This window comes from Eretmochelys imbricata, chromosome 9 (genome assembly GCF_965152235.1).
Source record: "Eretmochelys imbricata isolate rEreImb1 chromosome 9, rEreImb1.hap1, whole genome shotgun sequence".
NCBI lineage: Eukaryota > Metazoa > Chordata > Testudines > Cheloniidae > Eretmochelys > Eretmochelys imbricata.
The window spans coordinates 47,151,435-47,167,429 of NC_135580.1; the positions used below are offsets into that span (position 1 = coordinate 47,151,435).

General features: G+C 43.6%; 1 protein-coding gene across 10 annotated transcripts in view; it reads left to right on the forward strand.

Moving 5' to 3' along the window:
- The window catches only part of WDR33 (WD repeat domain 33), a 104,134-nt gene that overhangs the window by 53,017 nt on the left and 35,122 nt on the right, over positions 1-15,995 (forward strand). Inside the window, exon 8 of one of the 10 annotated variants that reach the window (XM_077825503.1) lies at positions 10,576-11,831. The exons of the other annotated variants lie outside the window; for them this stretch is intronic. Within the exon in view, the coding sequence (XP_077681629.1) occupies positions 10,576-10,619 (44 nt within the window). The 3' untranslated portion in view covers positions 10,620-11,831. Of the gene's footprint in view, positions 1-10,575; positions 11,832-15,995 lie in introns of those variants that run through there. 10 annotated transcript variants of the gene reach the window in all.

Genomic DNA, 15,995 nt, shown 5'->3' on the forward strand with positions numbered 1-15,995 from the left:
GTCGCACGCTCACAGCGCTGGTATAAAGGGCCCCCGCCAAGTCTCTGCTCCTCATTTCCTACTTACCGCCTGTGGCAGCTGTTGGAGCTCCCACCCCACCCCACCCCTCCCCACTTTGTCTTGGCAAAGTGTGTTTGTGGTTTCCTAATTGAGAATTCTGTAAATAGTTTTTATGAGTTTACGTAGTGTGTTAAGTTTAGATAGTTTAGAGTAGTAACTAGGACTCCTCTCTGTGTCAGAAATGGGGGTCCATCTCTCCTCGGTACTGGGGCATGCCTTCGTCGCCGGGGTTTAAGCAGTGCTCTTCCTGTGCAAAGCCTATGCCAACCAGTGACCCGCACTTAAGTTGCCTTAAGTGTTTGGGTGAGGGGCACAGGAAAGATTCCTGCCAGTTCTGCCGCAATTTCAAGCCGCAGTCACAAAACGACCAGGCAGCAAGACTAAAAGTCGTCCACCGAGGCCTGCCTTGGAGTCGAGGTCTGACTCAGCACTGAGTACATCCGCGTCTGTACATACCGCACCGCCCGCCCCTAAGAGTTTGCAGCACCGCTCTTCCTCCCTCGTTCCCAGGAAGAGGCACAGAAGACATTGGAAGACGACTAGTTCCCCAGCACCGAGGATGGACAAGTGGGCAGATAGGAATAGAGCAAGACCCATGCAGGGCCGCTCTCCCTCACCAGCGCCGCAGCAGCCTCCAGCGTTGGCCACCAGCACCGCAAACACACAGGGGTGAGGCATTACCCCCCTTGTCCAGCACCGAACAGAAGACTGTGATACCATCAACCCAGAGGCATATGCTGCCGTTAAAGACTTGATGACTCTGCTGGTACCGAGGCCCCCTAAGACACCTGAAGCGGCACTGCCTGCGCCACCGAGCAGGTCCAAACCCACCACTTTCAGGCCATTCTCAAGACAGTCTTCTAGGGGAAAGCCTCCACTTATTACCTCACTGGAGATGTCCCCGCGGCACCGTTTCCCGGCACCAGGAGGATCAGCAAGGCCGTGGTCACCTTAATCATATAGCTCTTCCTCATCTTTGGGTTCAGATTTGGGGTCTGACATCTCAAGGCATTAGCACCATGATCACTCCCTGCACCCATCTCTGACATTGGGGGGGACCAGCATCATTCCAATGGCCCTTTTGGAACCCATGGGGGTTTCCCCTGGGCCATGGCACTAGTTCGAGGAGCTCCTAGTCGGCAATGTTGGAGACAAGGGCAATGCCAGGGAAGCACCAAGAGATTCCTGAGCCAAACCCTGCTGTTGACGCTGGACCCGGTACTGGTACTGAATCCGCAACACGTCACGGGACTGAAGCGGGTACTGGGGTCAGCAGTTGCAAGCTGGCCAGGAGGAGATTCCCCTGGATGCTGAGACAGCAGCTCATACCGTCTCCTCCTCCACCTCACCAGAGGACAAAGTAATGCTTACAGGATCTTCTCCCCAGGATGACCTGAGAGCCCATCAGGACTTACCTAAGCGGGTGGCATCTAACTTGGGTCTCCAGGCAGAGGTCGTTAGGGAACCATCTGATGGCTTCCTGGACATTCTAACAGTCACAGCTCCAGTAAGGATGGCCGTCCCCTGCACAGTTCCATTGTGGGCCCAATAAAGATCCTCTGGCAAAACCCAGTATCCATCCCTCCCATGGCTAAGAGAACAGAGAGAAAGTATTTTGTGCTGGTCAAGGATGAGAGTTTTTATTTTTCCATCCCCTGCCTGGGTCTGTCGTCAAAGCGGCTGCTAACAAGGAGGACTGTCAAAGCAACACAGGGTCAACTCCAAAGCCAAAGGAGCCAATAAAGATGGACCTTATGGGGAGGAAAATTTATGCTACAGGAAGACTCCAACTGTGCATAGCGAACCAGCAGGCATTGCTGGGTCACTATGACTATAACATGTTGGAAGAGATGGCCAAGTTTAAGGATAGGCTTCCCCAGGAGAACCAGCAGGAGTTCTCAGGCCTGGTGGAGGAGGGCAAGACAATTACCAGAGCCTCCTTACAGGCAGCACTTGACGCCATGGACTGAGCAGCCAGGTCTATGGCCACAGCAATCACTGTGCACAGGAGCTTGTGGCTGCAAGTGTCAGGGTTCCCACAAGAGGTCCAGCAAGCAGTGCAAGACCTACTATTCAAAGGGCCCTGGCTTCTGTTCGGGACAAACAGACGCTAGGCTCCTCGGTGTTAAGGACACCAAAGCAACTCTGAAATTCCTGGGGTTGCAGTCCCAGTCTCAGCCCAGGAGATCATATAGGCCTCAGCAGTTTGGCCGTTTCTATTCTCATCAGAGATGCAACCAGAGACAAAGGAATAGAGGCTCTGGGCACAGGCAACATCCACCTTCCTCCTCGGTAGGGCCCTCTCAACAGGCCCCTTGTCATTCAGGTGACTCAAAGCATTCATTTTGATGGGTTTGTTGAGGACAGCATACCAATTCCACTCTCACGTGATCCAGTTTACCCCTGTTTTTTCTAATTCTCTTTGCCACTTGCTTGAGACCTGGGAACAGGTCACCTCTGACCACTGGGTCTTAAACTCAGTGGTCAGATTCACCCTTCAGTGCACCTCCACCCCTCCCTCCCACCCCCTTTCCCCGTTCCTCTTCAGGGACCCTTCTCACAAGCTTCTGCTACAGTAGGAAGTTCAGTCCCTTTTCAGTATGGGCGCTGTGGACGAGGTTCCACAATATCTAAAGGGAAGAGGGTTCTACTCCCGTTATTTTCTAATATCCAAGGCCAAGGGCAGTCTCAGGCCCATCCTAGACCTGCACCGCCTCAACCGATTTCTCAAGAAGTTAAGTTTCACATAGTCTCCTTGGGGTCCATTATCCTGTGTTCTGGATCCAGGGGATTGGTATGCCGCCCTCGATTTAAAGGATGCATACTTTCATATATCAATTTTCCATGGCCACAGAAAATGTTTGAGATTCTTGGTGAACAAAGGGCACTGTCGATTTAAGGCCCTGCCGTTTGGCCTTTTGACAGCCCCAAGAGTCTTTACCAAATGTATGTCAGTGGTAGCGGCCTTTCTAAGAAGAGTCGTCCATGTATTCCTGTATCTCAATGACTGGCTAATCAAGGGCACGTCTCGAGAGCAAGTAAGATCGGACATTGCTCTCATCCAACCAACCTTCCAGTCATTGGGCCTTCTTATCAACAGGCAGAACTCAACATTAGTCCCCAATCAGAGGATAGAATTCATTGGGGTGGTCCTAGATTCCCAGCTGGCAAAAGCCCTCCTCCCAGATGATTGCTTCTGAGCAATCTAGGAGCTACTTTGCTAGGGCAGGCTCATTCCATCACGACGGTCAGGACCTGCTTGAGTCTTCTCAGCCACAGGGCGTCATACACGTATGTAGTGTGTCTCACGAGGCTGAGATGTGGACCTTTCTAGGTCTGGTTGGCCACGACGTACTCTCCCTCCAGGCACCTCCTATACAGGTAGTTACATTGTCCTCTGCTCCCTATCATGGTGCCTAGACCGTTAGGTGGTCTGTGAAGGGATTCCTTTCACAAAGCCTCAACCATTTGCCCACGTGGTCTCTCATGCTTCAGTGCTGGGTTGGGAAGCCCACCTGGGGGCGCTCAAGACTCACAGGCCCTGATTCTTGGAGGAACTAGCTCTTCCCCATCAATGTCAGAGAGCTCAGAGCAGTCCTTCTTGCATGCCAAGTATTTCTGTCCCATATTGCAAACACAACATCAGTCCTCACGGATAACACATCAGCCATATACTGTATCAACGGATAGGGTGGAGCCTGTTCTTCCCCTCTGTGTCAGGAAGCGGTTCACCTATGGGAGTTCTGCATCACAAATTTGATTACAATCAAGGCTTCATTTCTACTAGGGGTGCAGAATCAGCTCGCGGACCACCTCAGCAGATCCTTCTGCACTCATCATGAGTGATCCCTGCATCTGGATGTCATAATAAGCATCTTCCACAGGTGGGGCTTTCCCCACATAGATCTCTTTGTCACATGTTCCAACAGAAAGAGCCAGCAGTTCTGCTCTCTGAGGGACCACAGCCCAGGCTCAATGACAGACGCGCTTCTGCTGAGCTGTTGTCGCCTGCTCTACACCTTTCCACCCATTCTGCTGGTGCACAAGGTGTTGACAAAAAGATCAAGCAGAACCGAGCTTGAGTCATCCTGATAGCACCAGCATGGCCCAGGCAACATTGGTACACCTCACTCGTTCGCCTCTCTTGTGAGACCCCAATTGAGCTTCTGCTGTACCCAGACCTAATCTCGCAGGACCACGGTTGGTTGCTCCACCCGAATCTCAGCTCTCTCCATCTGATGGCATGGTATCTTCGTTGCTGAATCCCGATGAGCATGCTTTGTTCACAGCAGGTCCGGAAAATTCTCTTGTGCAGCAGGAAGGCTTCCACGAGGTCAGTGCAAAGTGGAAACATTTTTCTCTCTGGTCATCTGGTTGTGGGGTTCTGTCAATGCAGTCTTCGATTCAACTCTTCTTGGACTACCTCCTACCTTTGAAAGAACAGGGCCTAGCCATTTCAACCATTTAGGTCCACCTGGCAGCCATCTTAGCATTCCACCATAAGGTTGATAATAGGTCAGTGTTCTCACATGAAATGGTAGTTTGTTCCTCAAAGGTCTGGAGAGGACATTCCCTGAAGTGAGGGAACCGTTTCCCCCATGGAATTTGAACCTTGTCCTCTCAAAACTGATGGGACTGCTGTTTGAACCAGTGGCAATATGGTCATTCCTGCACCATTCGTGGAAAACAGCCTTTCTGATGGCAATTACTTTGGCTTGAAGGGTTTCTAAACTCTGAGTCCTTATGGCAGAGCCACCCTATACAGTTTTCTTTAAGGACAAAGTACAGCTTCGTCCACACCCTAAATTCCTTCAAAGGTTGTATTCCACTGCAATCAACCAATCTTTCTGCCAGTCTTTTACCCTAAACCTTATGCAACTAGGGAGGAGCAGCACCTACATTCCTTGAACATCCAATGGGCTCTGGCCTTTTATATTGAAAGGACCAGACCATTCCATAGATCACCACAGCTCTTTGTAGCAACAGCAGGCAGAATGAAAGGGCTTCCCATTTCTGCCCAGGAGATTTCGTCCTGGATCGCTTCCTGCATACGAGCATGCTACGACATCATGGCTATTCCGCTTCCAACAAAACTTACTGTCCACTCTACAAGTGCCCAAGCCTCTTCAGTGGCCTTCGTTGCTCAAGTTCCAGTACAGGACATATGTGGAGCAGTGACCTGGTCATCAGTGCACACATTGTCTACACACTATATTATCACGCAGTAGGCTAGAGATGATGCCTGCTTTGGCTGAGCAGTTTTACAGGCGGCTTGTCCTTGAACTTTGAGCCCACCTCCGTTATTACTGCTTGCGAGTCACCTGAGTTGGAATGGACATGTGCAAGCACTCGAAGAAGAAAAACAGTTACTTACTTCTCGTAACTGTTCTTTGGGATGTATTGTGCATGTCCATTCCAAAACCCACCCACCGGCCTCACTCTGAGTGGTTGGTAAGGAGAAACTGGGGAGTAGAGGCTCAATAGGGCCCCTTATACCAGCGTTATGAGTGTGCAACACCAGAGGGCACCAGAGGTGAGCCGTCAGATACCCATAGGGGGAAAATGTCCCATGACTGAGCTCAGGGTGGTTGCACACCTATGTTGGAATGAACGTGTGCAACACAGCTCAAACAACAGTTACAAGAGGTAGGTAACTGTTTTTAATAGGAAAAAGTATTTTAGTCAAAAACCCTCCAAACAGCTCTAGCTGTGAACTTCCAGGCTTCCATGAGTAAAGATGGGGTAGAGCTGTGGAGAAAAGGAACACCATGGAAGACTCTTCAGAAAATGCCAGGAGATATGAAAGATCATACATGAAGGCATTGAACAGGCCCAGCATCTGATCTAGGTGGCTTCTAATAGAGGGCACCCACAGTTGCGAGTCCAGTGCCTTTGACACAGATGTCTACAGGTAAACATGGTGGCTGTAGGCATTTGGCTCATATGGAAGTACAGCATAAATTTGTAACTCTATATCAGTGGTAGCTCTCACCTGGAATACTGTGTTCAGTTCTGGTGACCATATCTAAAAATAAATAAAGCAGAAAAGGATGGAATTCAGAAATAAGTGGTGGTAATGATCAAAGATATGGAAAAACTTCTGTACAAAGAATGAAAAGATTACAAGTGTTTAGTGTAGACTAGAGGAGATAAAAAAGGGAGCATGATAAATAAACAAAGTAACAAATAGTGTAAAGGAGTTAGATTGGGCACCTCTAATTAAATTTTTCCGTAATACAAGAGCAAGGGGACATGAAGTGAAATTGAAAGACAGAAAATTTAAAACTTACAGAAATACTCACAATTTATTTGTCAGTGGGTTCCACAGTCTGTCATTGGGGCTAAGAATTCAGCAGGATTTTTAAAAAATCTACCAAGTTTGGAAGGGAATAAAACCCTAATGCTTCAGTACATGACCCAACCTTTAACAGTAGGGACTACAAAGAAACTTTCCCTATGTGGAGATTATTCAGTAATTGTCCCCTTTTGGGGCTTTCGTGTACCTTCCTCTGAAGCATCTGGTATTTGCCGTTGTAAGAAACAGAATACTGGACTAGATCAGTCACTGTTCTGATCTGGTTAATTCTTGTATATCTACAATACACTGAAGACAATCTTTCTATATTAACTATATCAGGTCGGGAGAAGGACCTTGGCATCACTTTGTGACCAGCTTGATGAAGAGCTCTGCTCAATACACAGCTGCAATTTAAAAAAAAAAAACGAATACACACAAAATGCATAAGGAATGGGATGGAGAATAACTCAGCAAATGCCATATATATATCCATGGTTTGCCCACACTGAATGCAGTACTGGATCACTCTATCTCAAACGGAAGTTGTAGGATTAGGTAGAGGGAGTTCTGAAACAAGTAACAAGAATTATTGGGCATAGAATAGCTCTCATTTGAAGAGAAATTGGAATTGTTCTCTTTAGAGAAGAGACAAATAAGAGGGACCATGTTAAAAGTATAGAAAAGTTGGAGTCAGAGCTTCTTATCTCCTTGTTTATAAACTTGGTTCAGTTGAAGGGAAAAAATAAAAACTATTTCCACAACACAGAACATAATTAGACTTGAAGTCATTGCCATTAGATATTGCTGAAGCCAAGAACCCAGACTAACACAGCCGCTACTCTGAAACCTTTTAACAATTGGACATTTTGTAATAAGAAAATCCAGAGTTGCTAAAGTAAATAGTTGCTTATTGCATCTCTGGCTGCTCTGATCTAATAGCCAGCTTTGGGTCTTTTTCAGCTCAAGATGTACACTTGGCAACCCCATAGTTATCACTGCATATCTTTACGAAGCATGATTACTTAGCCTATTAGTAGAAATCCATTTCCAAAGTAGGGAGTTCCAGAACTTTTCCAGATATCAAGTTTTATTCTTGTTTAGAATATCTCATATAATTTTGCCAGTTCTTTTAAAAATTGCTTTTTGCTGGAGGACACACCTTTATGAGGTCGAGATAGAATAACCTTGTATCTTATTTCTGGAAGCATGATCTATTTTGTGTATGTGTATTATATATAATGTGACATACATAATTATGTCTGAGGTTTTATTTGCATGAGTTTGAGTTGGCTGCATGGCTCACTCATGACTAGTTAGTAAAGCTATGAGTGAGTTAAGAAGACCATCCAAAATAAGTGTTGATAAAACTTTACTGTCAAACAATATATTTTGTGTATATTATATGTTACAGATGGAAAAAAATTTTTAAACCAATGTTTGAGAGATTTTAAAAGTTTATTGGGGCTATTATTTTGTGTCTCCACCTGTAAAGCCTTGGTATCTTAGTCACCATGAGTTCTTCTGTACAAGACTCTATAGAGAGCCATAAAAACCTCCAAAATGGACTGTAATGGGTTTTTTTCTATATTAAATTGTCACAAATATAAAGTGTAATATCCTCTCCATAGCTAGAAGAAAGTGCTGGATTCCTGTTGGAGAGGGGGGTATTCCTCCCTTAGCAAGTATATAAACCTACCGTTTCTACTCCTGTAGGACCTTATTTTGATATGTTCCTCCAACTTTTGAGGCCTGGCCTATGCTTGAACGTTTTATTGTAACTGATTCAGTTGGGGTGTGTTTGTTTTTATCTAAAATAATTGTACAACCCCAAGTGTGGATGCAGTTATACTGATATAAAAGTGACTTAGGTCTTCTGCCTTCCTATATGGGAATAGCTTTGTAAGTATAAAGAACCTTCATATTGATATAACTGCATCCACACTAAGGCCTAGGCCAGGTCTGTGCCAGGATTCCTCTGCTGGTATGCCTATTCCAGTATACTATACTGGTAAAGCATGCCTTGTGCAGTTAAAGCTTATACTGGCAAAAGTGCAGTTTTGCTGGTATAACTGTGTCTAGGGACTTCAACATAGCTGTGCTGGCAGGTTAGAGATCATGCCTGTTTCATGCCCTTGACTGACAGCTGTGCCAGCAGAAGTCTTTAGTCTACACTTGAACGTTTTACTAGTATAACTATTTCAGTTAGGGGTGTGGTGGTGGGTGTTTGGTTTTTGTGTTGTTTTTTTAAACCAAAATAGTTATACCGCTAAAAAGCCCGAGTGTGGACACAGCTATTCCAATGTAAAGGTGACTTACGACCATATAATTATTCTCCTGCCAATATGGGAATAGCTGTGCTTGCATAACTGCATCAACACTAGAGGGTTGTACAGCTTTAACTACATCTGCGTAGTTAAAGTAGTACAACTTTCTAGTGTAGACAAGGCCTTCAGGGGTGTTGGGAATCCTATATGTTCTCTTCAGTGATGAGGAAATTACTTGTTGTGATTCTTCATACCTATGAAGAATCACTTTTTCCAGTAATTAATCATACAGGATTAATACTCATCGACCCATTTCCCTTACAATTTGGGGGTATGTTTTTAATTATTATTTTGAGATGCTTGTATATTACATATCTGGAAAATGTTAACTTTTTCCCTGTTTTTATAATCTGCCTTTTAATGGAGCTTTTGTTCCTGATGTAATTCAGGACCTGACTGGAAGGTTCTAGAAGAAGCTGAGGCACTGGTGATTGGTCAGTATATGAGGGTGCCAAAGCCCTCTTGACTGCCAGTGCCTCATAATGCCAATAAACCTTAAAGCAAGAGGCATTCTTGGCCTCTGTTGCTCTGTCAGCTTCAGACAGGAGAATTGCTTTTCTGTGTAATAGTTTCAAAAAAGAATGATAGATAAGTAACTTTCTCTCGTGTGTAATGGACACATGACTTTTACACTGTGAACCCTGACTTTTGAGTGCTAAGTATTTAACTGTGGTTTTTTACATTTAATTTCTGTAGCTTAAAAACCAGCTTTGTCTTCTACATTAGATCTGTTTAGAACAGTGGTTCTCAACCAGGGGTATGTGTACCCCTGGGGATACGCATAGGTCTTCTAGGGGGTCTGTCAACTCATCCCATTTCCCTAGTTTTACAACAGGCTCTAGAGCCCTGCAGCAGGACTGGGATCCTGTGGGTCCTACAGGATCCACTGCCACAACAGGGGGAGAGGGATAAAAATTCAACAAACTATGCTAGAGCAGGTGAGAGTGGATATTGGGGAGGGGCGGGGAAGCAGGATTTTTAAAATAGTCTTCCTGTGCAACAAACAACATGAATGCCCCCGCCAAAAGCCACTGCTCTCCAGCTCTGAAGGCAGCACAGAAGTAAGGATGGCACATTATGGTATTGCCACCCTTTCTTCTGTGGTGCTGCTAAGAGCAGCGCTGCCTTCAGAGCTGGGCAGCTGGAGAGTTTTTAAGTGAGGTGAAACTTTGGTATGCAAGGCAAATCGGAATTCTGAATCATAGAATATCAAGGTTGGAAGGGACCTCAGGAGGTCATCTAGTCCAACCCCCTGCTCAAAGCAGGACCAGTTTTTGCCCCAGATCCCTAAATGGCCCCCTCAAGGATTGAACTCACAACTCTGGGTTTAGCAGGCCAATGCTCAAACCACTGAGCTATTCCTCCCCCCCCAAGGGGTACAATAGTCTGGAAAGTTTGAAACCCATTGCTTTAGAAGACTGGAGTGGGGTGATGACATCCAAATAGGCTATAACTTAATGCAGCTTTTCCAAAGCTCAACTGAGAGGTGAGGAAAGGGTGAGAAAAATGCACTGAGGGTTCAGTGTTTTTGCTGTCTCCTATCTCTGATCAACCCACCAAAAGTTATTGTAAATATTAAGTCTTGAGTTCCCTGATTTTTGCTAAAGTGAAAAATGCTTTAAAAGTTTAAAGCTATCTTTATACATTGTAAGGAGCTGTAGAAGGCTCACAGATTTGTTTAAAATGTTGCACAGTTTGGATTGTCCTATGTGTTTGGCTAAGACGGTGGCTTTCAAATGTTTTCATACCAAGACCCCCTCTGCTGAGGTAATAGAACCTCCCATTTAAGAGTATGGAAGGATCATAGCCCCCTTACGCTTGTTTGTGACCTTTTGTGTTGAGAACCCATGTACAAGACATTCACAATCTTTGTCCTTCATGTTTTCCCATCAGTGGCAGTAGTCGTCTCTCTGGGATACCACATCATGAGGATATAAAGAGGACAACAATCTGCTAAAACCTTAGCATGCTCATAAATTTTTTCAGTTCTCTATAGCTTTTTTTTTAAACCAAATAAGGATCGTTTTTATGCCCAGTTTAGAAGGCTTTTCTTGCTCTTTGAATTATTGGTGTAAAAAAACCCTCAACATTCTGGATGTTTTTTCACTCCAGAAAACAGCTGAAGGGATTTTCCCTCAAACTTTCTGCAGGGGAAATATCTGTCTTTTGGCTGAGGCCAAACAAAGGAATTTTAGTCCATGGGTGAATTTCTCAGGGAGTTTGTAAGCATCTGAAAATAGGACTTTATAATTAAAGTCCTGATCTATACTTAGCTATACTTTTTTTCATATTATAAGCTGTTTTTCCTTCCATAAATGACAAAGTAACTTCATGTTTAAATGTAAGTCTTTATAGGAGATCCCCACAGTTGGAGACTAAAAGGTTCCCAGGTATGTCTTCACCTATGAAGACATATATTAAAATGGAGTAATGGGTCCTGATAGACAGAGAGCAAGTCTTCTCCTCCGGACTAGTGAAAACAGAAGATTTCTAAGTCATTGGATACCTTCAAAACAACATGCATACTGGGGAACTAAAAAAAGCCCATAAAGAGTTGTCATTCTTGCTTCCCCTCATGCATTATACCACGGATACTCTAAAATGTGTAGAAGCCCTTACCTGATTTTAAATTGTCTATTTCCAAAGGTTGATATTGTTGTGGGAACCTTTAACATTTGAATTTTCTGACCTTTGTGTTTAAATTAACATCACTGTTCCTTTAACTTTGTTCTTGCATTTTATTTTAGGAGCAAAGAAATGTGCTAGTGCATTTAACTATTCTAATTACTTACAAAGGTACATTTGAACATGCAACCTAAGGAGCAAACATTCAAATGATCACAGCGGGAACTTGTGTTTTGATTCTTTTTATGCTAACCATATCAATGTCTGAAGGAAATACACACTTCCGCCAGACCCTGGAGATCAGGGGGTGCTTGGGTAAGAGATTGGGAAGATCTTGATGGAGTTCTTGGGAGAGGGGTAATGCACTCACTTGTGGATTATTTTAACATACAATCATTTGATTTGAATATGATCTAATCAAAGCATGCATCTAAAGCAGTGGATCTCAACTCTGGTCCACCGCTTGTTCAAGGAAAGCCCCTGGCACGGTGGGCCGGTTTGTTTACCTGCTGCGTCTGCAAGTTCAGCCGATCGCGGCTCCACTGGCCGCGGTTCGCTGCTCCAGGACACTGGGGGCTGCGGGAAGGGCGGCTAGCACATCTCTCGGCCTGCGTCACTTTCTGCAGCCCCCATTGGCCTGGAGTGGCGAACTGCAGCCAGTGGGAGCCATGATCGGCCAAACCTGCAGACGCAGCAGGGAAACAAACCGGCCCGACCCACCAGGGGCTTTCCCTGAACAAGCGGTGGACCAGAGTTGAGAACCACTGATCTGAAGTGTGGAAGAGTCTCTTGTACTCCTCAGAACATGCAAAATTTTACATAAACAGGATGGGAAGGTCTAGTGGAAAGACTACCATATCTGCTAAGCTCCCTCTGAGAGCACCATAACAATAGAAGGATGTGTGTTAGCCATTGAGCCTTTATATTGGCATTGGAAACACCCAGCAGATCTGATGGTCATCTTATTGACCCCTCTCCCCCCACCTACTTTCAAATTGTAGAATCCTGAAATTGCATGCTGTGGCAATGCCCCAGAGCATGCACAATTTGAATAGAATGTGACATAGTTACATGTTCATACGAACAATCCTCCCCATACACTGGGTAGTCCCCTTCCTCCCAATCCTTATTTCCTTCTAAGTTTAGATGGACCAGTCTGGCTTTGCCCAGCTGGTTTATACTGTTATTGAACATGTACTCCTAGATCATGGGTTCTCAACTTGTGTCACACACAACTCCCAGAGGTGTGACAAGCAGGTCCAGAGCTAACACCCTCACTTTCTTTATGGCTAGACAGAATCATAGAATATCAGAGTTGGAAGGGACCTCAGGAGGTCATCTAGTCCAACCCCCTGCTAAAGCAGTACCAATCCCCAAATGAATCATCCCAGCCAGGGCTTTGTCAAGCCTGACCTTCCTTAGAGGTTTTTAAGGAGATTCCACCACCTCTCTAGGTAACCCGCTCCAGTGCTTCACCACCCTCCTAGTGAAAAAGGTTTTCCTAATATGCAAACTAAACCTCACCCACTGCAACTTGAGACCATTATTCCTTGTTCTGTCATCTGCTACCACTGAGAACAGCCTAGATCCATTCTCTTTGGAACCCCCTTTCAGGTAGTTGAAAACAGCTATCAAATCCCCCCTCATTCTTCTTTTCTGCAAACTAAATAATCCCAGTTCCCTCAGCCTTTCCTCATAAGTCATGTGCTCCAGCCCACTAATCATTTTTGTTGCCCTCCGCTGGACCGTTTCCAATTTTTCCACATCCTTCTTGTAGTGTGGTGCCTCAAACTGGACACAGTACACTAGATGAGGCCTCACCAGTGCTGAACAGAGGGGAATGATCACGTCCCTCAATCTGCTGCCAGTGCCCCTACTTATACAGCTCAAAATGCCATTAGCCTTCTTGGCAAGGGTGGGGGACATACCAAAACTTTTTTCTTCTGTTATATACTTCCTTCCCGACTCTTTCATTCTATTTTCCTTACCTAATGGGCCTGGCTCCTTACTTCAAAGAATAGTAAAAGCCTACCAACAATTGTTAGGGTGCAGAATGCAGCTTCATCTTGAAGATGTTGATTCCTTATGACTTTAGATGGGGAGGCGGGGACAGAACTAATTGGGTTTCTTTGTGGCCCTTGAGGCTGGCTTTGCACTAGCTGTAAAGTCTCTACAGAACTCTGTCCCCTCTCACTTGAAGATCAGTGGAACGTCCAACAAGTTATAACACTTAATTATTTTGGGCTGAGAGTTGTCTAAACTGTTTGTTCATCATAAAATCATAAGGGTTTTTTAACCCCGGTTTTGAAATAAGTTTTATTGGCCAAATGAATAATTTTGTCCTCCCAATAGAATACAAACAGCAGTATTTGTAATGAATAACTTATATATACAATGCCTTCTTGCTGTAAGATTTTTTTTTTGTACTGTCAGGGTGCAGAGAATTGCTATTAACAGTAATATTTGTTACATACACACTTTGCAGAGAGGAGACTTCTTGCATATTTTTAAACAAAAATGGTAAGGTAACTGATTTGAAAATAAGCAATTTTTCCTTGATTTTTAAATTTTATCAAGAGAATTTAATGTGTATAGTGCCAGATTGTTAGCCTTAGAAATGGAAATGCTTTATTGGGGAGAAGCAACATAATCAATACAAATTTTCTTTCACCACCGTGACTATGCTCTTCAGTGCTGACCTAGAAGGGGAAGGGAACATACATAGGAATGAAAAGATAGTTCAGGCTTCATGCCAAGGTAGTCCATGGTGCTTTGTTGATAATCCCAGCAGTGGCGCCAGTTCTTCAAGCAAACTACATGCTAGTGACTCTGCTGGGACAACCAATTCACATATTTTTAAATGAGCAGATATCCGATAGTAACTACTTCTGGTCACCACCAATCTGAACCAGTGGCCTCTAGTGATGAAAGGCCATGTATATCTCATTACCAGTCTCTTAAACAGACCACCCCCTTGAAATTTTTTTTCTTGCTTATCTCTTTTCCAGGAGCCATTCACCATAAAACTGTATGTTAGATAATTCACTTTATCTAAAAAAAAAAAAAAAAAAAAAAAAATCTCTACATTTTTAATGTTTGCATACACTGCATAACCTTGATTCTGCATGGGATAAAGCAGGAGTAAATTCCAGTGTGTTGCCTGTGCTTGCAAGGTGCATAGCCGTTATCCATGATGCACAATACTGCAGAAACTGTGTAGTAACACTTAAAATCCGTTGTGTTCTCTTGCACAGTCTTGCTAATGTAGAGGCACAGTCAGGCTTTAGGATGTACTATCTCTGGAGAAACTAGGGTATTGATGGAGCATATACATGACCATGCTGCCCAGTCGCCTATAGAGAGGGACTGTTACTTTGAAAATTTAATATTTCTCAGCCTTATTATATAACCTTAAACCTTGGTCTTGTGTGTATTGATATTCTCTATGACACAAGTCAGTGCCATTTGTAGCACAGCCCACTCACATCAGATAAATAATTATTATGTAATGGGAATTCCATAAGTAGTCCATGGGCATGGAATAATCTCATGAAGGTGTATTTTGTGTATGAAAGCAATAACTATTTTAACTGACACTTTAAAATAAAAGATTTTGAAAGGGGTCTATAAATATCAAGGTTTTGGGGTTTATTTTTTTAAAGGTTACAATACCCCAGTTACAGGATAGCCTCTGTGAATCAAAATATTTAGAAAATTAAAATGTAAACTTGAAGCTATAATATTTATATATTAATATTAATATTGTAATATTTTTGAGTTGGGTGGCAAATGATTTTTCAGCTCCTCTCGTGATTTGCCCGAGAAACAGAGGCACATATTTATGATTTTCCTGCTACCATCTTGCTAAACACAGGTGCTGTTACTTTCTTCCATGAGTCAATCTTTTTCTGGTCATACTTTAATTTGGGTTAGAATGAGCATCCATAATTATATTAGTCTTCAGAAGTGGGAATGATGCTCAGTGGCCTTTTCCTCCGTTCATAGAATCATACATTAGCTTTTTGATTTTTCAGAATAACACTGAAGGACAGATTCCTACAAGAGAAAAACATAACAATTTTTTCTCTGCCTAGAGTTAGTGCATCTTTTCTGCAATCTTTAGATGACCTGTATCTGTAAAGTGTTTTCATCTGAAGCAGATTTCAGGTCAGCAGCTTTAGTTTCAAGACAGGACTTTTTCCCCAGTCAATTTTTATTTATGTACCCCTGCATCCTTATTTTAGTTACTTATTTTCCTATTTATGGATATACAATCCCTCAAATATTAGGGATTGTCTTTTTTAGCTACTCTATCTAATTCCCTTAAAAAAATTTCAGCACAGTTTCAGTTCATTGTCAGCACATTGTCATGACTATGGATTTCTGAGATGGGAATCCTTTTTAAATCTATTTTTATGTTCTTGATGCACGACTAATACTTTTCACAGTGGAGAAAAAATTTAATATTCCCCCATGTCCCTGAAGTAACTTCTTGCTGCATCACCTCAGCACAGTGAATGTTAGTGCTTTGTCATATTTTTTATGTGATCATGCTAATTTATATAGCGATTCATGATTACAAAGAAGTAAAATACAGAATTCAATGAATACAAGTTTGCCATACCAAGCAAGTTTGTTACAAAGCTGCCTCAGATCAGCTAGGTATTTTTGTAGTTCGTTAGTTTTTC